Source organism: Oratosquilla oratoria, chromosome 37 (assembly GCF_046742065.1).
Source record: "Oratosquilla oratoria isolate Oo_2021 chromosome 37, ASM4674206v1, whole genome shotgun sequence".
Lineage (NCBI taxonomy): Eukaryota > Metazoa > Arthropoda > Malacostraca > Stomatopoda > Squillidae > Oratosquilla > Oratosquilla oratoria.
This window is the reverse complement of record NC_134813.1, coordinates 28,310,417-28,335,835: the sequence shown is the minus strand read 5'-3', so window position 1 is coordinate 28,335,835 and position 25,419 is coordinate 28,310,417. Positions and strand designations below refer to the sequence as shown.

Below are 25,419 nucleotides of genomic sequence, written 5' to 3'. Positions count from 1 at the left end.
GGAAAACGGTAAAACAAGAGGACACAGAAAAAACTTGAAAAAGGATAGTTATAGAAAAAACTTGAAAAGGAACAGTTTCCCACACAGAGCGATAAATACATGGAACAAATTAGACAACAAAACAGTATGTGCTAACACTATACAAGATTTTAAGGTAAAACTTGATGCGGAGAGATACAAAGACGGGTCACCACGAGCATAGCTCCCCTCCCGTATATTACAACTAGGTAAATACAGAGAGTGGTCAAAATATACAGAATCTTCCATTTCTTATCTTATTTCCCGATAATGGGTTATAAGATTAATATATATATATATATATATTATGTTTTAGTTACATTCCGAATGGCTGAACGTAACGTGAAAATGAACATAAGTTGTTACTGTACGTTCCAGTAATGTATGACCATTCATACTGTACTATACATCCATAATTTATATTACCGTATCTTATAAAACACCCCTAAATCATTAATTATAAACATAACATTGTAAAATAATAACATTAATTTCAAATAAATTAAATTCAAGCAACATTAAGTGAGATGGTGGAGAAGAAGGAGGAGGAGGAGAAGGCAAGGCACGTTCAGTCTGTTGTTTGTGCCATGTAAACAATCGACGCAGCATCATGCCTAAGTATCGTTTGAAAGTCTCGTACTACGGAGAGCACGCTAAACTAAAAAATTCACTCAAATAAAAAGAATTTTTTGCATTTTTTTTTTACAATCAGTTCAAACGTAAAATCGAAAAAACGTAAAACGAATGAATGTAAGTAGAGGAGCGTCTGTACATATTCATAAGTGTATATATGTACATATACATGTATGGATAAAAGGTTGATACAGCCACAAGGATTGTTCTTGTCTGCTATGTAAAATATTTTGTGTAGATCTGAAGAGGGATACCATATAATATACCAGTGGGAGTAAACTAGTTCAAACTGTCAGGTTCTACAATGGAAATGCTGTGTCTTACTGCATTACCTTTAACCTGAGCAGTGTGGTGGAGAGATACATGACATTCCATCCATGAGGCTATGATGAGAGGGACATAAAATAAGATTTTAATATATATGACATGGGTTTGTGCTTTGATTTAGACACCCCCTTTATAAGGGGAAGTGCCTTTGGTATGCAAATATACCAAAGAACCTTTCCCCCTAATAGGGTGGGTGGACAAGTAAAAACACATATGAGTACCCACATCAGAAACAAATACAACCCATTCAACCAGTCCTCCCATCTCAGCAACTCAAATGTGAAGGGTTGCCCTGTCCCCCACCACATTGTTTGGGTTGAAAGCAATGCAGTGAGGTGCAGCTCTTCCACAGTAGGGCCCAACATCCAGAGATGATTTATCTCCACTGCTTCACCATGTAGTGACCCCCTCCTCATTCACTCAAAAATAAATTTTGAAAAAGATGACAATATTCCACTGGGGTATGTAAACCCTCCATCCATTCTCAATCTCCTTTGTTTCCCTCCTATCTTTAGCAGACTTCCCTGTACAACATTATAGTATGGACATCCAAAGGCTCTTTCATCCTATCCATCCCTGTCATTCTGATTTCCTCTTTATAAAAAATGGTGAAGTTCACAAACATTCACTCATAAACTTTTGTTTTTCTAACTGAGAAACTTTAAGTAATCTTACAAGATATATGTTAAGGACCTGTCAAATTAAAATCCTTTACTTCACCTCATGTACTTCATTTGAAAATATGTCTGTACATATCTATTTACAAATTCAATATGGCAAACATGTTTTTCTATAATTTCAAGACAATATTAATTCTTTTTTGGATAAAAAACTGAACAGTCCAATTTTCACTACGTTGTTTCATGTCACCAAAGAGCAAAATGTTCTGCATTCCTGTCACCAATCCACAGTTTTATAAGCTTCTACACAATTCTACAAACTTATATGGATTAAAACCACACAATGCTTGGATTTCCTTGCGGCCCTCCTCAAATCTCCCGGCTGGATTCTGGATCCAGCTACGGTCTATCATGTAATCAATAGCACTTGTCATTTCAACATCATTGTAGTTTTCAACCTGTACTGGAACAAATGGATCTAAATCATCCCAACCCTGAAAAGGAGAAAATAGGTAGAAATTACATTACATTACACACACACACAAAAAAAAAAAAAAAAAAAAAAATTCCTTATGATAGATAGACATTACTTATGATAACAAATACATACATATACCAATGCTTCTATGCTTAAACAGCACCTTGTATAACGTAACTTGTCAGTAATGAATTATGTGCATCAAACTATAACAATAAGTTTGAAAACCACAGCTACATCCCAATAACAGTCACTTCTTTCATTTCATTTTATGATGTCCAATTTAATTTTCTGTGTAACACTGCAATGCTTTTAGCATCATTTCACTAACCACTTATCAGAAACTAGATGCACATTTTTGGCAATGACACAACACCCTTTACTTAGACTGAGTATATGTCAGGTCATGTCAAACACAAATTTCTGTGGCTGGTTTAATCAAGTAAAGACTAATGTCCATAACTATTTCTGTCAGAGAATCTCTATCTCATTGTAGGACGCCCCCTCATATTCACTCCTTCCACCTCTGCCTTCCACATTTCTTTTACTAATCTTTCTTCACTCATTCTTTTCATGTGTTCAAACCATCCCAATACTCTGTGTTCAAACCATCCCAATACTCTTTCATCAACCCTATCTCCCAGCTCCCTTTCCACCCCTGTTCTCCTCCTCACTTCCTCATTTCTCAATCTATCTAGCCTAGTAACCCCTATCATACTTCTCAGACATTTTATCTCAAACACATTCAAACTCTTTCTCTCTTATGTTCCATGTTTCTGCCCCATACAGTGCTGATAAGAATGACTTGTTAATATGGGATAATGGTAAAACAAGAGGACACAAAAAGAAACTAAAAAAGGATAGTTACAGAAGAGATCTGAAAAGGAACAGCTTCCCACAAAGAGTGATAGATACTTGGGACAAATTAGACAACGAAACAGTGTGTGCAAACACTATTCAAGATTAAAAAAAAAAAAAAAAACTTGATGCTGAGAGATACAAAGACGGGTCACCACGAGCATAGCTCTCTTCCCCTATAATACAACTGGGTATATATAACTAGGTAAATATAACCTCCTCTTAGCATTCATTCCCAGATGTCTATTTCTCATTACACTTTTTAATCCACCAAGGCATTTACTCGCTTCTCTCAATCTACATTCTACTTCCACCCCCACTCCTCCCTTTCCTGCCACATTTGCACCCAAGTATCTAAAACTATCCACTTCCTCCAGTCTTTCACCCTTAATGCTCACTTCCAGCCTGCTGTCACTCTCTCTGCTTGTACATCTCATCACCTTACTTTTGCCCACATTTATCTTCAGCTTCCTTCTTTCACACACCTTCTCAAACTCTGTCACTAACTTTCTCAATCCCTCCTCTGATCCTGCTACAAGCGCAGTGTCATCAGCAAAGAACTGGCTCACCTCCCACTTTTCTCCATTTTCTTTAACCATCTCCAATCCCTGACCCACTACCCTTGCATTCACCTCTTGTACCACCCCATCCATGTAAAGATTGAACAGCCAGGTGCAACATAACACATCCCTGACGAAGTCCCAACTTTACCTCAAACCATTCACTCTCTCCATTTCTAATCCTAAAACAAGCTCTACTACTCTCATAAAAACTCTTGACTGCTCTTAACAGCTTTCCTTCTATCCTATATATCTGCAGTACCTCCCACAGTGCCTTCTGGTCTACCCAGTCATAAGGCTTTTCCAGATCTATAAAAGCCCCATTAGCGCTCTATCTACCACCCTTCCCTCCACCACCCTCTCCCATGTGTACTTATGCTTGACTTTCTTCCGAAACACTGTATTTGCTATCATCAACTCTCTTTCTAGACACATTTCCACCATCAACTCTCCACTACGATTCTTTCCTGGAACTCCACACTTCCCAACCACTCCATCGATTGGACCATTTCCCACTCTAGCATTAAGGTCTCCCAGTACTATTACATTAACATTTCTTCCTAAACCCTCTATGCACTCATTTAAATCTATCCAAAAGGCCTCCCTTTCTTCCATGTTCTTCTCACTGCCCGGCCCATATGCACTTACAAAGACCCACATCTCCTTTCCCAGTTTCACCTTCATCCACATTATCCTTGAGGAAACCTCCTTCCACTCCACTACCCCTTTACCTATCTCCTCACTTACTAGAATAGCCACCTCGCCCTCTCTTCACTCCTGATAACCTCCCACTTACACTCCCAAACATACACTCACCCTTCCCTTTCAACTTAGTTTCACTCAAAGCCAACACATCCAACTTTCTTCTCACAAACATACTACCTATCTCTTCCCTTTTACTCTCATCTGTACCACATCCACGCACATTAAAAGACCCAAACCTTAGGGTGCTGGCCCGAGGCCCGCCAGCACCCTATTATGAGAAATAGACATTTGGGAATGGATGCGAAGAGGAGACTGTATGAAGGAGTGATTGTGCCAACAGCACTGTATGGGGCAGAAACGTGGAACATAAGAGAAGAAGAGAGAAGGAGTTTGAATGTGTTTGAGATGAGGTGTCTGAGAAGTATGATGGGGGTTACTAGGCTAGATAGAGTGAGAAATGAGGAGGTGAGGAGGAGAACAGGGGTGAAAAAGGATTTGGGAGATAGGGTTGATGAAAGAATATTAGGATGGTTTGGACACATGGAAAGAATGAGTGAAGAAAGACTAGTAAAAGAGGTATGGAAGGCAGATGTGGAGGGAGTGAACATGAGGGGACGTCCTAGGATGAGGTGGATGGATGGGGTGAAGGGGGCTTTGGGGAAGAGGGGAATGTCTGTTGAGGAAGGAAGGGAGAGGACGGAAGACAGAGGTGAGTGGAGAATGGTTGTATATGGATGATGATGTGACTGCATGAGGAGGAATGGTCGGGGGGGTGGGGTGGGGTAGTATGTGTGAGTAAATTTTGACGCAGCCCGAAGGGATTTCTCCCCGTCCTCTCCTTATATGCAAAGGGGGACGGAGAGGGGGGGGTCGCCGATTAAATGAAGCGGCCTTGCTGTGGATGTACTGTGTCTTGCGACACTGCTTCTGACCCAGGGCGGTGGGCAGGGTGCAGGGATGACCCGTCATCCAGGAGGTGCTCAGATGAGAGGAAGGGTGGGAGGGGTGTGGAGTGTATTTAGGGATGAAATGGGTGGGAGTGTTTTTATGCCTTTCCCTTTTTGGCTACCTCCCTTGGAAGGGGGAAAAAGCCTTGGTATATGTATGTATGTATGTATAAAAGCCCCAAAAATATCCTTACCTTTTCCTAAAGCTTTCTCACATATCTGTCTTACCACAAAAATCTGATCTACACAACCTCTACCTGTCCTAAACCCACACTGTTCCTCACCAAATACTCCTTCTGTTCCTCTCCTAATCCTCTCAATCAAGACCCTCCCATAAGCCTTCCAAACTACACTCAACAAGCTGATCCCTCTGTAACTACTACACTCACACTTGTCTCCCTTTCCCTTGTAAAGCGGAACTATACAGGCACTCCTCCAGTCCTCCGGCACTCTACCCTCTCTCCAGCAAACATTAAATAACCTCACCAGCCAGTCCACCATAACTGTACCTCCTTTCTTCAGACATTCTGCATGGCATCCATCCAGACCAGGTGCCTTACCTGTTCTCATCATCTTAACAGCTGCTTTCACTTCATCCTTCCCTATTTCTCCTCCATTTTCCTCACTCATCACTCTCATTTTCTTAGTGCTTCCCACTGCAACTACCTTTCCCTCCCTATCCTCCTTCACATTTAGCAACTCCCTAAAATACTCTACCCACCTTCCTCTCACTGCCTTCTCTTCCATTATCATCTCTCCATCTGCACCTTTTACCTTTTCTTCTCTACTTGATTTGCCTCCTCTTCCTCTTTTAATTTCCTTCCAAAACATCTTTTTATTACTTTCAAAATTTTCTGTCATACTCTTACCCCATTTCACATCTGCTCTCCTCTTTGCTTCCTTTATCTTATACTTAACTTCCCTTCTCTTTACTTTGTACCTCTCATACAATTCCCTCGTCCTAATTTGTAGCCAATCTATAATTGCCTGCTTCTCTTCTACACCCTTCTTTGCTTCCTCATCCCACCACTCACTACCCTTCCTTCTATTTCCTCCCGCCCTCCTTGTTCCACACACCATCTTTGCACACCTCATGAATCCCTCCTTGAACCATCCCCATTCCTCCTCCACTCCTAGTTCTTCTCTTTCCTTTACTCCCTCCCACTCCTCTCTCAGCTTCTTCTTATACTCATTTTCCTTTTTTTTCTCACAGAGGGCTTTGTAGCGTGGAATTTAATGAACCATGCCCTTGGTTCAACTTCGCTGGTGGCAGGATTCAAACCGCCCTCACCTTGACCTTCGCCGCAAGTAACGACGCCCTAACCTGCTCAGCCAGCGAACTTCACTCTAAGTACCTCAAGAACTGTAAAAAATTTAAATCCCAGTCCCCTCATTCTATCCAATTTAGAATCCACTTCATACAGGGAAATATGGTGATGGTAGTTAGTCACCAATTACATTTATACACATTATTGCTATCTGATAAACACAATTCAATAAAAAATTTCAATGCAGATCACTTCCACATATTCACATTAAATACATGTAACCTGAAATAAAAAATGCAAATAGACACACACTATAATGATCAGCCATTCTTACCTCCTTGCCAAGAAGATACCTTGGCAAATGAGACTCTTTTCCCTTTCCTGTTACGGCAAGTGTGTCTACGGAGCCAACAATGCAACCATTTTTCTGTTGATACAAAATCCCAAAATAAGTAAGCAGCTAAATGAAAACAATACAACAAATCAATCAATTAATCAAACTGTTACCTCAGGACCCAATGCTCCTAAGTAACCAGGAATGGCCACCAAATTGCCCCACAAGTTATTCAAAGAAAAAATATTGTGTTGCCTAGAAAGGGCGACAATAAGGCAGTGTAGGATGAGGTGTTCTGTGTCTTCTGTGGAGACTGTATCTGGAACAATCTGAGTCTGCGGCCAGCCTTACTCTGTGTCGGGACTGTTTCAATACTCAGTATTGGCCTAAATGCAGTTACACCAATGAAGTTTTTGTTTGCTCTGGGAGGAATTTCTTTGTTGAAATTCATGAGGAGTACAGACTAAGGTTTAGTGTTGGAGTGTTTGTTTTCTGATTTAAGTTTGTATGGATATGTTGTGAAGTACGAGTAGTAGGTTATTGATTTTTGAGTGGTATGATTTCATGAGGAGTGTCTGAAGAAGGGAGGTACAGTAATAGTGGACTGGCCAGTGAAGATGTTTGAATGTGTGTCTATGGGAGCATAGTGTGCTGGAGGAGTGCTACTTTACAAAGGAAATGGGGACAAATGTGATTGTAGTAGTTTTAGAGGGATCAATTTGTTAAGTGTAGTTGGGAAAGCTTATGGGAAGGTTTTGATTGAGAGGATTGGGAGAGGAACTGAGGAAGTAACTGATGAGGAGCAGTGTGGGTTTAGGAAAGGTAGGAGTTGTGTGGATCAGAGTTTTGTGGTGAGACAGATCTGTGAGGAAGTTTTAGCAAAAGGTAAGGATGCTTTTTGGGCCTTTATGGATCTGGAAAAAGTTTATGACAGGATAGACAGGAAGGCACTGTGGGAGGTATTGCAGATATATGGGACTGGAGGAAAGCTATTATGGGCAGTCAAAAGTTTTTAAGGAGGAATGAGAGGCAACTGCAACCCAAACCAGATCTCCCACAAGCAGACCCTTCAAATCCCAAATTAGTCTCACCAGCCACCTTCAGGTACACCAACAACCCAAAACAGACTAGAACAATGACCATCATCCTCTGAAGAAAGAGGGATACCCACAATGATGACAAAAACCTGTGTAAGAATTGGAAATGAAGAGAGTAAGCAGTTTGAGGTAAATGTGAGGCTATGTCATGTCACCATGGTTGTTCAATGTATATATAGATGGGGTGGTGCAGGAGATAAATATGAAGGTGATAGGCTGGGGACTGGAGATGATTAAAGAAAATGGAGAGAAGTTGGAGGTGAGCCAGTTGTTGTTTGTTGATGACACTGCACTTACAGCAGGATCAGAAGTGGTACTGAGTTAGTGACAGAGTTTGGGATGGTAAGCGATAGGAGAAAGTTGAAGGTAAATGTGGGTAAATAGTGATGAGATGTACAAGGGGAGAATATGGCAGAGGGTTGAAAGTAAGTCTTTAAGGAGAGAGACAGGAGGAAATGGATAGTTTATGTATTTGGGGTCACATGTGGCAGGAAAGGGAGGAGTGGTGGTAGAGGTAAATTGTAGATTGAGAGAAGCAAGTAAATACTTTGGTTGATTAAAAAGTGTCATGAGAAATAAGCAACTGCGAATGAATGAGAAGAGGAGATTATATGAGGGGGTGATTGTGCTGATGACAATGAATGGGGTGGAGACTTGGAATTTAAGAAAGGAAGAGAGTAGTTTAAATGTGTTTGCAATGAAATGTCTAAGAAGTAAGGTACGGGTTACAAGGTCAGATAGAAATGAGGTGAGGAGGGGAGCTGGGGTGGAAAAGGAGATGGCAGATAGGACTGATCAAAGAGTATTGGGATGGTTTGGACACATGGAAAAAATGAGTGACGAAAGATTATCAAAGAGGTATAAAAGGCAGGGGCTGGTGGAGTGAACTTGCAGGGATGACTGAGGATGAGATGGATGGATGGATAGGGTGAAAGGGACATTGAACAAAAGGGGAATGTCTGCTGAGCAAGGAAGGGAGAGGGCAGATGATAGAGGTGAGTGGAGAATGGATGTGTATAGATGATATTGTGATGCAAGGAAAGGAAGGGTTGGGGATTAGGGAGTGGTTATATGTAAATATTATGACACAGCCCAATGGGATCTCTACCTGTCTTCTCTATTTTCTGCATGAGGGAACAGAGAGTGGGTGGTTGCTGATGGAGTGAAGCTATCTTCCTTGAATGTACTGTGCCTTGCTACATTGTTTCTGGCCCAGGGCAGAGGGTGGGAGCCAGGGATGACCCTTCGTCCATGAGGAGCTAAGATGAGAGGAGGAAAGGGTGGTGGATCCGAGTGGAGTGGGTGGGTGTGGGTACATGCCTTCTGACTTGGCTACCTCCCTTATAAGGGGGAAAAAACCCTTTGTATATAGACAGATAAATGCCCGCCCCATTTAGTTGGCTGTGCTTGTGTAATGTACTGGGAAGGATGAGTGGGTTTGAGGGCTCTTTGTGTAGAATTGTGCACCTATCATTTTCATGAGGGAAGATTTTTTTCTGATTATAAATGTTCTATTAAGGTGGTTTCAATGCATCCAGTTAAGAATACAACTGAGGCAGCATTAGTTTGGATGACCCAGTATTTTCACAGTTTCAAAATAGGGATTGTGTGAGCTCTTTTCCAGACTTTTAGTATTTTGTGTAACCAGTAGTTGAAAATGTTAGTTGAGGCTTTTATGGCTATTTGGTCAAGGTGTTTGTGGTGCATGTTTGAACTCCTGAGCCTTCAGCTTGGGATTTTTTAAAAATTCTTTATGACCTATTTTGTCTTTATTGGTGAAAGGGAGGGGTGGCTTCTGAGTTTAGTTTGATTTCCAATATTTCTTGAATTGTATAAAGTGGCAGTTGCTAACAAGCCTATTGAAATACACACCATGTGAGGATGGAGCCTTTATTGTATTAGTATGACATTCTGCTTGTTACAGCTGTAACAAGTGAAACGCCATACTAATAAAGGCTCCTTCTTCAAATGTTGTTATTTTGATAGACTTCTTGAATTATTTTTCTGGTGTTCTGTGGTCTATCTATGCACCAAGGGCTTTTTCCCCATTACAGAGGAGGTAGCCAAGTCAAAAGGCAAGTACCCACTCCCACCCATTTCACTCCCATCCATCACCCTTTCTTCCCTCTCATCTTACATTCTTATGGATCATCCCTCTATCCTGCCCTATATCCCTGTATCCCATGTTTTGTGGTGCTGCTGCTAAATTGCTGAGATCACTCAGTGAATGCTACTAGAGTAATTATTTGTTGCATTTAGTTGGTTGTGCTTGTGTGATGTCATGAGATGAGTAGGGTTGGGGGCTTTTGCATAGAATTGTGTCCCTATCATTTTCAAATGATATGCATTGGGAAGCTCTATGCATAAGTTCAAATGCGGTGGTTCTGATGCATTTTGTTATTATTCCCAGAGCTTTATTTTGTCCTATTTGTAGGATGTCTATGTTTTCCTGATTGTTTGAGACAGATCTTGGGCCCAGTTTGAAGACCAAGTTTCAGCCACTTGAGGCTGCACCTCCAGATGAAAGTGAGGGGGTAGGCAGGCTTTGAAAATGGGTAGCAGATGATCCTCTCCACTGTCATTTGCAGGATCACATCTCTTTCTTGGTGTGACAGAGGATACATCCATGCATTCCAAACAGCACATCATAATCATGCATTGATATAATAATACTGTGCACTGATAACAAAATGGAACAGTATTACTTACCCATGGTGTGTTGATTAATTGTGTAAAAGCTTGGTAGAGGGTGAAGTCTTGTGGAGGCACCATCACCTTATCCTCCCGCTGGTACCGAGACTCTTTACAATACAAGCTGTTGATTCCATCTATAACCACTGCAATCTTACATCTGTGAAAGAATAGACATATGTATATTACACATACCAATGGGTTTTCTCCCCTTTATAAAGGGGCTGGCTAATTCAAAGTACCCACTGATCTATCCAAAGAAATAACTACATAGTAAAAAGGGGACAAATGTGAGTGTAGTAGTTCCAGAGGGATCAGTTTATTGAGAGTAGTTGGGGAGGCTTATGTGAGGGTTTTGATTGAGAGGATTAGGAGAGGAACAGGGAGTAATTGGTGAGGAACAGTGTAAGTTTAGTAGCTCACCTCCCACTTTTCTCCATTTTCTTTAAACATCTCCGATCCCTGACCCACCACCCTTGCATTTACCTCTTGCACCACACCATCCATGTATAAGTTGAACAGCTAGGGCGACATAACACATTCCTGACAAAGTCCCACCTTTACCTCGAACCACTCACTCTCTCCATTTCTAATTCTGATACATGCTCTACTACTTTCGTAAAAACTCGACAGCTCCTAGAAGCTTTCCCCCTATCCTATATATCTGCAATACCTCCCACAGTGTTTCTCTTCTTTTTCTTTGTACCTCTCATATGTTTCTCTCATCTTATTTTGAAACCAGTCCATGAATGCTCACTTCTCTTCTACAACCTTCTATGCTTCATCATCCCACCACTCACTACCCTTCCTTCTATTCCTTCCCATCCTCCTTGTTCCACACACCATCTTTGCACACTTTATGACTCCCTCCTTGAACCATCCCCATTCCTCCTCCACTCCTAGTTCTACTCCCTCCCACTCCTCTCTCAGCTTCTTAAACTCTTTCTCCTTTTCTTTCTCATTTAAACATTTAAGTCTAAACACCTCACTACTTTCTATCCTATTCCTCTTCCTCCATCTATCCTCCACTCTCAACTTACCTTTCATCACAAAATGATCTGATATTCCCCCACTCCCTCCCCTAAGAACATGGACATCCAAAACTCTTCCTACTCTTCTCCTGGATATCACTACATTGTTCATTAAAACCTTATCAATCATCCTTACATCCACCACCTTCTCCCAAATTAGTATAACAGAAAAATACTTGTTACTTACCTTCCCTCAGTTGCACATTTTTTAAGTTCTGTTGTAAGGGCCATGGTACAATCTGAGGCAAAGCGTGCCCTTGAAATGCCTTGTTCCACAATGTCTAATAGGGAAGACCCTTTTTCTGTAATTTCTCGTCGAGACCAGTTGTATGTGTCTGTTGTTGTAAGCTGTAAAAGTATTTCCAATGAAACACATTATATTCCTTTTATCAAATCATACACAACTAATGCAAATGCATTCTTCAAAAACTCTCAATTTACCTTCCACCAGAAAATGATCTGATATTCCCCCACTCTCTCCCCTTAGCACATGCACATCCTTAATTCTTCCTACCACTCCTGGTCACCACTATATAGTCCTTTAACATTTTATCTGCCACCCTTCCATCCACCACCCTCTCCCATGTGTACTTATGCTTGACTTTCTTCCTAAACACTGTATTTGCTATCATCAACTCTCTTTCAAGACATATCTCTATCAATTCTCCATTACAAATTTTACCTGGAACTCCATACTTCCCAATCACTCTCTCTATTGGTTTGTTTCCTACCCTAGCATTAAGGTCTCCCAATACAACAACACTGACATTTCTCCCTAATCCCTCTATGCACTCATCTATATCAACCCAAAAAGCCTCCCTTTCCTCTATGCTCTTCTCACTACCAGGCCCATACACACTTACAAAAACCCACCTCTCCCTTCCCAGCTTCACCTTCATCCACATCAACCTTGATGAAACCTCCTTCCACTCCACTTCACACTTACTTATCTCTTCACTTACTAGTATAGCCACCCCTTCTTTCCCCTTCTCTCCCTCGTCCCCTCTTCACTCCTGAGTACCTCCCAACTACACTCCCAAACTCACACTCACCCTTCCCTTTCATTTTAGTTTCACTCAAAGCCAGCACATCCATCTTTCTTCTCGCAAACATACTGCCTATCTCTTCCCTTTTACTCTTATCTGTATCACATCCACGCACATTAAAAGACCCAAACCTTAGGGTACTGGTTGGAAAACTCCCAGACCCTCTTATGCCTTTACTTTTTTTTTAGGAATGTCCCCTTTGGGGCTACAGGTAGTAGGACTCCGGCATCCTCATGTACTCACTTGTGCCTCATGATGCCTACATAAGCGTCATCATACCAAAGTGGTTAATGGAATACGTAGTGGTCACCCAGGCAACCAGAACAGTAAGAAGAATTAAGGATGTAGATGTTCTAAGGGGAGACAGTGGGGGAATATCAGATAATTTTCTGGTGGAAGGTAAGTTGAGAGTGGAGGATAGATGGAAAAGGACAGAAGGTAGGGAAGTACTTAAACTAAACTGCTTAAATGAGAGGGACAGGGAGAAGGAGTACAAGATATTCTGTTTTTACTTTTTCCAAATTCCATTATACTATATTTCTCGATATTGAATTTCACTTCCCACTTTTGGGTCCATTTCCAGATCTTGTCCAAGTCTTGTTGTAATGAGTTGCAATCCTCCTCAGTTTTTACTTTCTTTAGTAATTTTGCATTGTCTGCAAAGAAATTCATATAACACTCTACTCCTTCATCCATGTCATTTATGTATATGGCAAACATGATTGGGGCCAGTACTGATCCCTGTGGGACACCACTTTTCATTTCTTCCCAATTTGAGAATTTATCTCTAATTACTACTCTCATTTTCCTCCCAGTCAGGTCTTTAATCCATTCCAATAATTTTCCTCTGATACCACCTACTGATTCTATCTTCCTTATTAGTTTATTGTGTGGTACCTTATCAAATGCCTTTTGTAGGTCCAGAAAGGCACAGTCTGCCCAACCATCTCTCTCTTGTATTATGTCTATTAATCTTGAGTAGAAGCAGATCAAGTTTGTTGTACATGATCTTCCTTGTCTGAATCCAAATTGATTTGGATTCAGTATAGTTTTTTCTTCCAAATGTTTAACCCATCTATTTTTGACGACCTTTTCGCAAAATTTTGCTACTGTGCTTGTCAGGGAGACCAGTCTGTAATTTGATGGGTCTTCCTTGTTTCCTCCCTTATAAATTGGTACAATGTTTGCATTCTTCCAGTCCTGTGGCACTTTTCCTTCTTTAAGTGAGAATTTAATTATATTGTATATTTTATCTGTTAATTCCTCCATGCATTCTTTCAGTATCCAATTTGCAATTCCGTCTGGACCATATGATTTTCTGATGTCAAGGGTTTTGATTTGGTCACTGATTTCCTACTGTGTTACAATTATTTCTTTCATTGGGGGGATATCTCTCTCTCTATTTCCTCACAGTTGAGTTTTCTATTGTGAATACTGATTTGAAGTGCTTGTTCATAATTCTAGCCATTTCCAGTTCTGTATACATGTATTCATATTTACCTTGGCGCAGCTTTTCTATTTCTTGTTTGTTCTTCAGTTTGCCATTTACATACCTGCAAAATAGTTTGGGTTCTTGCATTTTTCTATTACTTTTTTTTATAGTTTCTCTTTTCATCTCTGCATATTTTTACATATTTGCTTGTTTTCTTGTCTCTTCCATTTCTTCCAAGCTTTGTCTCTTTTATCCTTAGTCTCACTACACCTTTTGTTGTACCAGTATTTTATGTATGTTCTTTCCATTTTTTATTGTGGTACATATTTATTCACTCCCTCATTATGGATTTCTTTTAGTATATTCCTTTTCTCTTCCATCCCCGTTTCTTCATTTAGGAATTTTTCCCAGTTCACATTGCAAAAGAATTTTTTGTTTCTCAAAAATTGTTTTGTTGTACATTAGTTTTCCTATCCTATGTTTATCATTTCTGCTTTGATCCATTTGCTCTTTCAACTCAAATTCTATTAGTACATGGTCACTCTTTCCTATTGGAGTTTTGTAATAAATTTTATTGACAATTTCAGGTTCTGTCATAAGTATTAAATGGCTTGATGGTTTTTCACTACCTCTGTATCTGGTATTTTCCTTTATCCACTGAGTCATTGTGTATTCGATGGTCATGTCGAGCAGGACGTTGCCCCAGAGTTCCTCTCCGCCCTTCACTGTCATTTCCTCCCAACATATTTCTCTTGAATTAAAGTCACCCATAATTACTCTATTTCCTCTGTCCTTCAGTATATTAGTTAACTCATATTTTGTATCTTCTAATACATGAAGGAGTGATTGTGCCTACAACACTGTATTGGGCAGAGTCTTGAAATCTAAGGGGGGCAGAAAGTATAAATTTAAATGTATTTACCTACCTGTACCTAGTTGTATTATATGGGAAGGGGAGCTATGCTCATAGTGACCTGTCTTTTTATCTCTCAGCATCTAGTTTGTTCTTAAATTCTTGTATGGTGTTTGCACATACTATTGTTTTGTCCAATTTGTTCCAAGCATCCACCGCTCTGTGTGGGAAACTTTTTTTTTTCCAGATGAAATGCTTGACAAGTATAGTTGGGGTTCAAAGACAGAGTGAGGAATGCCTTGACTTCTCATAGGATGAGTATACAGACAGCAGGATCCCTAGTCCCATCACTCCATCCCATGATGGCAGAATTCTTTTGGCCCCCTTCCATACATAGGGGATAAGAAGAGGTAGTCATGGAAGTAGTAAAGGCCAGTTTCAAGGGAACAACGTAAAGGAGGGATAGTCACAGTACAAAAGTAGCATCATTCTTCTATGAGTAGAGATTTTACTCTAACATGGACAAATGATGTGTGGCTCTACTAAGTATGGGCACCCCAAAACAGTTCCTAAAGCATTGGCTGTGTGCTACCATGCAATCATTACTGCATGATAACATGCAGCCAATACTCTGATTTGGGGTATTGACAGTCTGCATTCAGTACAAGCTAAATAATATCTCATTTACCAGAGCTATGCACAATATTCATTACTACAATGAAGCATTTAGTATTAATTATTTTCAATCTCTGTAGATATTAGTTTCTGAGAAGCAAACAGGAATGATTTCTATTACTAAAGCTAAAAGGGAAACAATGTACACTAAATCTAAGGCTGACACTAACTGATAACATTTGAAATATAACTCAATATCTTAATTACTTATACTTGGTATTCATCCTACATGCATTCAACAATAGTATAATTTTTAAAATGAATTAGACCAGAAGTGTCATAATTGATTTTCACTATTACAAACATAATTATTAACTTTAACATACACAGAAGTGGTGTACTTCAATCTAGGATTCTAGGGGTATTTAAGTATATGAAATGTAAATCTCAAGAGGGTAAATGGTGATACTGTATATATTTAGTCTTGGTAATATAATTACCTGTAAACTTTTCAGGGTTTCTAAGTTTTGAGAACGAAAGTGTTGAAGCCAAACTGCAGCATCAATGGTGTGATCATATCTTCCAGGTACTGTAGTTGATGGGGTAATCTCCTTGAATCGTCTTGACCAGTTTGGTGCTAAAACAAAATTATGAAGTTTTATTTCAAGTCTCAACAATCTTTAAGAATATATATTTTCTTTAAAATGAACATTGAAAACATTAATATATATCATGAGCATCTTATAGAGGAGGGCAGGAATGCCAAAACAATGTTCCATGTGTAATAAAACAACTAAATGTGGAAGATTATGGGGATTACAAACCCCTGTATGGTTTGGTGGATGGAGTGAACATGGATGAGATGGATAGATGGTGTGAAAGGGGCATTGAGCACAAAGGGATGTGTGCTGAGGAAGGAAGGGAGAAGGGTGAAGATGGGGATGAATGGAGAATAGGTGTGTATGGATGATACTGTGAAGCATGGAATGGACTGGGTGGGGGATAGGTGGGGTTAAGGAGTGGTTATGTGTGGATGATATTTTGATGCAGCCTGAAGGGATTTCTCCCAGTCTTCATGTTTCTACATGAGGGGACAGAGAAGGAGGGTTGCAGATTAAATGAAAAGGGCCTTGCTGTGGATGTGCTGTATCTTGCTCCATTGCTTCTGACCCAGAATGGTGGGCAAGATGCAGAGATGACCTGTCATCCAGGAGGAGCCAAGATAAGAGGGAGGAAGGGATGGTGATGAAATGGGTGGGAGTGGAATTATGCCTTTTGACTTTGGCTACCTCACTTGTAAGGGGCAAAAAACTCTTGGTATATGTATGTACAAACTCTTGTTCATATTTTTCTCCCAAATATAGCTGAGGAATTTTTTTTATTTTGACTGCCCCTCCATTATAAGGGGAATTAAGACCTTTGCAGATGGGCCGTTGTTAATGGAAATGAAGGTTGTAAGAGAAAGGTTGGCAGAGTATCTGAAGTTGATGAATATAGTTGAGGATAGGGAGGCTTTGATGCTAGCAGTGGGAGATGCCAAGATATTGGCTGTGACTGAGAGAAGAATGATAAGCCTATAGTGAAAGAGGAGATACTAATAACACTGAAAAAGGTGGGAGCTAAAAAGGCACTTAGATTGGATGGTTATGTGCATGTATGACAAAGGGTGAGGTAGTTATAGTGGAATGGCTGGTGAGATTGTTTAATGTGTGCTTATGAGAAGAAAGTATTCCACTGGAATGAAGGAGCGCATGTATAGTTCCACTATACAAGGGGAAGCTAGGTAAGCATTACTGACATTATCCCAGGGCCAAGAAATATTTTAGCTTTATGGTGTTGGTTTAACCACTAGGAAGAGGGTATATGTCAAAGTATAGTATTTCTAAACTATGGCAACACTGACGTGCTGTGATCTGGGATCAAAATATCATACAATGAAGTCCCTCAATGAGCAATACTTTTTATTAATCTATATATCAAGAGCTTTTCCCCCCTTATAAGGGAGGTAGCCAAGTCAAAGGCATGCACCTACTCCCACCATTCCACTCCCATCCAGCACCCTTTCCCCCCTCTCATCTTAACTACCCATGGATGAAGGGTCATCCCTGTATCCCACCCACTGCTCTGGGTCAGAGGCAACGTAGCAAACCACAGTACATCCACAGCAAGGCCACTTCACTTAATTGGTGCCCCCCCCCTCCTCTCCATCCCCTCATGTTGAAAAAAGAGAAAATGAGAAAAAGAGAAAATGGGGAGAAATAACTTTTGTTACATATCATCCATGGAACCTGTCATGGCATTTGGCCCCAATATCTCCTATATTTACAATAATCAAATAAAAACATATGTATTTTACAACAAGCCAAGATAAATTCAGTGAATGACAACAAATTCTACTTACCCCAAGGTACATGGATGAGTACCCAGCCTTCATCCCCAAAATAATGGACCAAATGTGCAATACATAAAGATTTGCCAGCACCATTAGGACCATCTTGTACTATATTAAGGAACTTTTCTCAAATACAAAATTTCATAAATGCTGGAAGGAGCACTTTTAATTTCCAACTTGAATGTAATTTTCTTTTAATGTTAACTCTCATGACTGCATATACAATGAAATATGACTAAAACTGCTTCTATCACATCACCCATCTTAGCCATTCCTTAGGTTTATAAGTGTACAGGCTGAACAATTTAAGAGAATTCCAGTGAAACTACTCCAGCATTAACTGAGATTTGAGTGAGTTTTCTGATTGAGTTTACTAGTTAAGGCCAGCATAAGAATGTTTAAGGTACTTGTACAAAAAATGTTGTGTGACACTGAGCAAAATAAGATAGCTTTGAGGAAGACTTATGAAGACAGGTGGAAAAAACAGTACTGAGGGAATTGAATGACACTATTTTTTTTTCTGGCCCAATCAGATATTACATAAAGGTCAGAAGTCAGGTATTCTCACATTCTGCAATGATCCTACAAGAGGAATGAAGCTCAATTTGAGAAGGATATGTAGAAAATAATTATAATGTACTAAAATATACAGAAGTTTGTTACATATATGAGTAGCCTATATATATAATGTATGAATATAATTATTATTTTGGATGAAAAGATGTCAAACATTCAACGGACGAGGATGGAGCATTACGCTTTCGACGTCATATGTAGAGAGATGTTGGGTTGACATCTTGATATTCTATTTGAATAATTTTTAGCTCTGTAAGATGCATTAGTTTTGTGTATAACCCTATAAACATGTCTAAATGAATTAGTATTGTGTATCTGTATTAATGTAATACCAATTATGCATTAGTTCCATGCATTACGTAGTACACTTCAGTCGCGGTTGGTGCAGCCCCCAAGTGTGAGTGCTGTCTGGGCCAATCAGATTCAATCTCCATAGATGCAAATCCTAAGGGCCAATCAGAGGTGAATTTTGTAGAAGGAATAAGTGCTCTAGGCATGTTGGACAGTTAGTTTTAGAGTAGAGGTGCCATGTAGAGAACGTGTAGCCTCGGGCAGGATTGTCGGCTGAAGTAAGCCTTCTGTATAATTAACTCAGCTAGTAATTCATTTAGATTATGTGTGAAGTCTATGGCAGTGATGTGGGAAGCCTAGACAGTGAATCTCTTGGTAATTATTTCTCTTTTAGACCCGTTAAAAGTCGTAAGGAACTTGGAATCATATTTAAAATTTATTATTCAATTGTATGTCCTTTGTTATAATTATCTTGTTAATCCTATTAACTTTAATGAATAGTGTTCAATGTTATATGTGTTTCATTTTTCTTAATTTTCATGATAACGTAAAATCAAGTGGCGACCGAGTTTCGACACTGAGAACAGATTATCCTATAGACATAGGGTCTTGGGAATCATTCATACAATCATAGAATTTTCTTTATGTTACAAGTCAGAAGTGTTGGTGGGATTCGTAACAAGTGTCATAAGCAAAGGAGTGTACAGATGTGCCATTTGTAAATAGGATGAGAGAGTAGGTAAAGCAGAACCTTGTGGTACAACAGTGATTACAGAAATGGGATAAGAGCATCTAGTTAAAGCAGGATTTTTAGATTTAGGATTAGAGGATAAGTATGGAATGTATGCTTCCTTAACCAAAATTATCACTTCTGTGATATGTTCTGCAATCACTGAGGGGCTACATCAATAATAGAGGTGATCATTCCAAAGTTTAACCACACAAAACTAAAAATAAATAGGCAGCATGAATGACAAACAAATGTAAATAAATCAAGTGGTATACATGGAGATAGATTTCATCAATTTTTTTCAAATCCAGAAAACTAAGGTCTGAAAAACTAAGAGCCAATTGTTTCTCTATAGCAATGAACAATTTATAGTATGGTATTTTAATATTTAAAAGGATACATAAAATATATTTAATCGGGGGTAATGTGTAATCTGCCTTTCTTGTATACTCAATCACCTTTAAAGTTGGTTTCCGCACCATGATGGCAGTCTCATTAAATATGGGACCCATATCCATAAACTTCTTCGGCAAACCCCCATGGGTAAAATATTTCTTTAATTTTTCTGGTTCTAATGTGTACCACTGACCAAGCTGATTTGATGTCTGCTGTGACTGAAGTAAGAATAAAAACATGATATAGTGCTGTAAATAGGGGAAAATAATGGACACATTAAAGATACTCTAAACATGCAAAACAACATAACATTCAAGAAAATATATCATACAGATATTGATACACAACAATGCTATTTGTTTTTACTAAATCATCAATTCATCTATGTACCATAACTCAAAGACCTTATTCAAGTTATCAGAAGATTTGATTCTGCTGAGGTACATATCCAAAATAAAAAGGTTATCCAATGATTAATATAATACATTAATGCAAATCATCAACACTGGAACATGGTTTTTAAAATCTATTATTGTTTATGCCAGATGTTCTTAAATATCTGATATGATGCCTTGAGGAATGACAAGTTTCCCATCAGTTGACTAAATCACTTTGCAGCAGTTAGAATAAACACATAACACTCAGAAATGGGTTAATCAAGATAGGTTTTAATCTTTTATGCAGCACATTACCTATCAGCTGAATTAAACTCTGGCAAAGGATAGAATGAACACGTAAGATGATGACAATCATAAACATATCTGTACAAAATCAAGAAGCTTCTCCCTACTGGTGAGTGGATGTTTGTGCGGAAAGACTCAGATCTTTCCCTGGAATGTTCTACATCAGGACCCTGTGAAGTTGAGAAGGAGCGTGGTCCATGATTTCCATATACATTGTCTGAAAAGTAACATTTAATATTATTTCCTCATATTTCACCCTGCAATATGCAATTATTAATCAATATATCTAAACATCCATATCAACAACAGTGACATTTGACAGTGTAGTGTTTATGGGCATGAATATATTATACAGAATGTGCAATAATAGAATAAAGGCCTTAGAATAGAATAGAAGCCTTACCTCTTTTCCTCCATTTATCAAACTTTGTTTTGAATTAATTTACGGTATTATTTCCATATATGGTGTTATAGTTCCATCCAACTTGTTCCGCAAGTACACACTTCTATGTGGAAAGCTACACTTCCTGACATCTTTCAAACAAAGTTTTCTTTATTAGTTTTTTACTATGACCTTTTGTTAACCTTTTATCTTGTACTAGTAATTCCTACCTGTCTATTTTCCCTAAACCTTTGTCTAGTCTAGATATCATTGTCATGTTTCCTCTCTCTCTTCTCCCTTTTCCAATACATATATATTTTCTTAATTTACCCTCATATGACTTATTTTGAAATCCAATTGGAGGACCACTTTTTCAAGGTAGAGGAGAAGTTGATTTTCAGCAGCAAATTCTGCCTACCCAAGTCTGTTCTAATGAACCTCTTCAATACGAGTCAAAATTCTTGCAGTCAGCATCAGCTGCCTGCTATACAATGATTTAATGATGTATTACAATACTCACATTATGAAATATAAAGTTCCAGCTGTATTACTCATTCTCTTTCACTCTAATATTAATAACCATGGAAAATACAATCAAGCCAGTTCACAGAATATGGGGGTCATTCAGCTACAACAAAATAAATATAATCAATACACCAATGCTGGCATCCTCATATATCCATTCGCACCTCATGATACCTATGTAGCCATCATCATCATATGGAAAGGGTTACAGGGCATGTCTTACATCTGAACAACCTCAAACAGCACATGAAAAGAACACATACCACTAAGTTTGTACAGCTTGGGGAGAGGGTGAAGGCAGGTTATTTTCATGAGAAAGCTAGGCTTGGGCTTTCTTAGATTCAAGTAGCAGCACTTCATCAAGCTCATTTTCACCATTACCTCCCAAGAAAGCATGCCAGCAAACACTGGGGAGTCTTTTAGCATCATGGCTACCGGCAGTGATGTGACGGATTAACAGATTAATGGTAACTTCCATTATATTCTTCTTAAATTAACAGAGTAATGTTTATTGAAGTTAACTTTTTGGTTAATGGATTAATGAAGTTAATTTTTTTGGTTAACGGTGTCCACCCCTGCATGTACCCGTTTCATTATGTTTACTCTAAGGCCTTTTTGTTTTCCAATTTCCACATCAATCTTTTGTGTGGCACTTTGCCAAAAGCTTTTTCTTAATCCAGATACTGTAGTTCACCCATCCCCCTATCTCATGCTGCACATCAGTCACTCTTGAAAAGAAACTTAATAGGTTGATTATAAAAGACATTTTACATTCTCTATATCCAAATTGGTTATCAGCTAATATTCTTTGCTTTTCTAGATGTTTCATCCATGTAACTTTTACAATGTTTTTGCACAATTTTGCTATCATTCTGGTCAAGGACAATGGTCTATAGTTTAAGAATACCTCCCCATTACCTCCTTTAAAAACTGGTATCACAACTGCAGATTTCCAGACCAATGGTATCTTTCACACTCCCAGTGAACTTATCAAATTGTGTATCATGTCTACTAATTATTTTTTACATACTTTCAATATCCAATTTGAGACCCCATCAAGGATAACAGAGTATCAGTGATGTTTCACCTAAAATTATGTGAAGTATGATTATTGTTTGAAGTGGTAGGTGGGGCATTCTTGTAGAATGTGTGGTATTGTAAGGGGGCTACAAAATGGGCACGTAGAAGAGTCATCTCATCATGAAATGGCCTTCAGCAAGAGGGGTGTCCTATTCTTAAGCATCAGTTCTGTCTCAGTGTTAGTTACATTGATGGCATGAGGTCCATGGGTATAATCTTGATTGTCTTTGGGTGGTTTGTTGGATGTTTCTCTTAGAGTTTGTACTATGTTTTGTATTGTAGATTGGGGTAGAGATATTGAAGAGGACTGATGTTACTTTTCAAGATACCTTATCAGCCTGTTTGTTGCTAGGTATACCGGCATGAGATGGTACCCAGCATAAGGATAGATTTAAAGTGGGTGGTGAGATGATCCATGATCATGATTACAGATAACATGATTAAACAAAATAACTCCTTTGAAAGTAAAAATACTTTTTTTTTTTTCTATTTCAGTAAATTGGAGTAAAAAATAATGCACCGATATCAACGTAAATTTAAGTTAGGTCTTAGGATAGTTGCAATACTGACTGGTTAGTGCACCTAGAGGCAATCAACGGGTAAGGGCTAAGGCACCTATATATGCATTTTTTAATGTGATAGTAGAGTTCTTTTAGCTGCACATACATTATATTGATGAAACATGTTACATGATCGGTGTTAGTAAGAATAGTATAAAAGGAAGATCCTGCATTGTTTTTCATATGATCAGGTTATTTGTTGACCCACAAAAACTTCACATGCCAAGTTGCATGTCAACTGGGCCAGGAGTTTGGATTTTATGGATGATTACCCCTAAACTGACAATAGTTGCCATGGCAACATGATAGGTGTTGGTAAAAATGGTACAAAAGGAAGGTCCTGCATTGTTTTTCACATGATCAGGTGATTTGTTGGCCCATAAAACCTTCATATGCCAAGTTGCATGTCAATTGGGCCAGAGGTTTGGATTCTATGGATGATTATCTCTAAATTGACAATAGTTGCCATGGCAACATATGTATTAGTAAAAATAGTATAAAAGAAAGGTCCTGCATTGTTTTGACATGCTCAGATGATTTGTTGACACATAAAAACTTCATGTGCCAAGTTGCATGTCAATTGGGCCAGGGGTTTGGATTTTATGGATGATTATCTCTAAATTGACAATAGTTGCCATGGCAACATGATAGGTGTTTGTAAGAATAGTACAAAATGATGGTCCTGCATTGTTTTTGACATGCTCAGATGATTTTTTTAACCCATAAAATCTTCACATGCCAAGTTGCATGTCAGCTGGGCCAGGGGTTTGGATTTTACTGATAATCATCTCTAAATTGACAACTTAATAGTTGCCGTGAAAAGATATATTTGGTATGATGGAGATGTCCTCATTGTTTTTTAAATGCTCAGGTAATTACTTGACCCAAAAACCCAAATATTCCGAATTTCAATAAAATTGGACCAGTGGTTTAGAGTTTATGTGTATTTCTTAAATCAAAATCTTTACAAATTACCACACTTAATTCAAACCTTTTCTTGTGGTAAAGTCTAGCCAAAAATTTAGGATAAAGAAATAATAAAAAAAATTGTATCTCCCTTATTTCTCAAGCTATTTAAAGAAATTGAAAAAGGATTTTGTTTCTAATGGAATTGTCTTTCATATGCATCAAGAATTTATGGGATAATTTTCTTTTTTAAATTTTGTGTCCATACCTACCTTTTGAGATATGACAGCCAATTCATCTAATTCATTTCAAAATGTTAAGTACAATATGCAACTTTTTATTTGGGGGGGGGATTTATTTTTCTATGATTAGCACAGGAGAGGCTTAAGACCTTACTGGCTTCCAGCCTAGGTCACGAGGGTCCAAAAATATTCAATGCCCTCACAAAAGAAGTGAGAGAGAGAACCAAATGCTCAGTGGACAGCTTCAAGCATGTACTGGACAGGTTTCTAGGGAAAGTGGCAGACAAGCCCCCAGTGCCAGGTTACACCGCCATCAGTAGGTTCTCATCAAACACAATAACAGACCAACTGGCCTTTGTGAGGAGGGACAGCAGGACTGGCAGCAGTGGTAGATCACTATTGCTGTGAGGACTGACATTGGAACTTCTCCAAGTAAACCAAGTAAGTAAGGAGGGGTAAGGAAGAGCAAACTGTGTTGCTGGATGGTGTTGCTTTCCTCCAGGAGTGCCAGTTTCCCCAAGTTACCCCAAGTTTGTAGGTGGGGAAGGCTGCTTGAGAATGGTAAAAGCTGCCACAACCCGCCATTTCAGCTGAGTGCGGTATGCTGTTAACATTGCGGCGGAATTGTTCTCATCCCAATTTACCAAATTAACAGTTAAACCTGGCACTCAAGAATGTGGGCTGTCTCTGTGGAGTGTGGGCTCGACTGTTCTTTGGTCACTCTAACTAATGAGTAAGGTGTACACTACTCTACACTTGTACGTACAATTTAATAAACTGTCGTACCAGCTGATCATGGCTTTCTTTTATACGGCATTCAAAAAATAAAGTTTCAATCAGGTGAGTATACATCGACCCCGGTCAAATTCCCCAAAATTTGTCTTCAACTCATATGAAGAAAAACGCACTACAAGCATCTTCACATATGTCAAAATAATCGTGTGCTTAATGAATACTCATACCATAGTAATCTCTCAATAATGTTAGATACTTACTACAAAATAATCTAATTATTGCATACCCCTGCCTTCTCATGGGGGTAGCCATTGTTGATCCCACTGTTACAGTGTTGCCAGCATGGAATAAAAGACGCTTAACTTAATAGTTCAATTGGTAAATTCCAGAAATTTAGCTTTATGTACA

At 38.9% G+C, this 25,419-nt stretch overlaps 1 protein-coding gene across 1 annotated transcript; it reads right to left on the bottom strand.

Annotated features, from left to right (window-relative positions):
* Window positions 1-436: 436 nt before the first annotated feature.
* mRpS29 (mitochondrial ribosomal protein S29) lies at window positions 437-25,419 on the bottom strand. The gene is made up of 9 exons (XM_076175376.1): window positions 25,272-25,419; window positions 20,689-20,798; window positions 19,903-20,116; window positions 17,915-18,007; window positions 16,014-16,150; window positions 11,755-11,915; window positions 10,555-10,696; window positions 6,749-6,841; window positions 437-2,092 (listed from the first exon to the last, which is right to left on the bottom strand). Exons 1-9 carry the CDS (start codon window positions 25,321-25,323, stop codon window positions 1,892-1,894), a joined length of 1,203 nt encoding a protein of 400 aa, XP_076031491.1. The 5' UTR covers window positions 25,324-25,419; the 3' UTR covers window positions 437-1,891.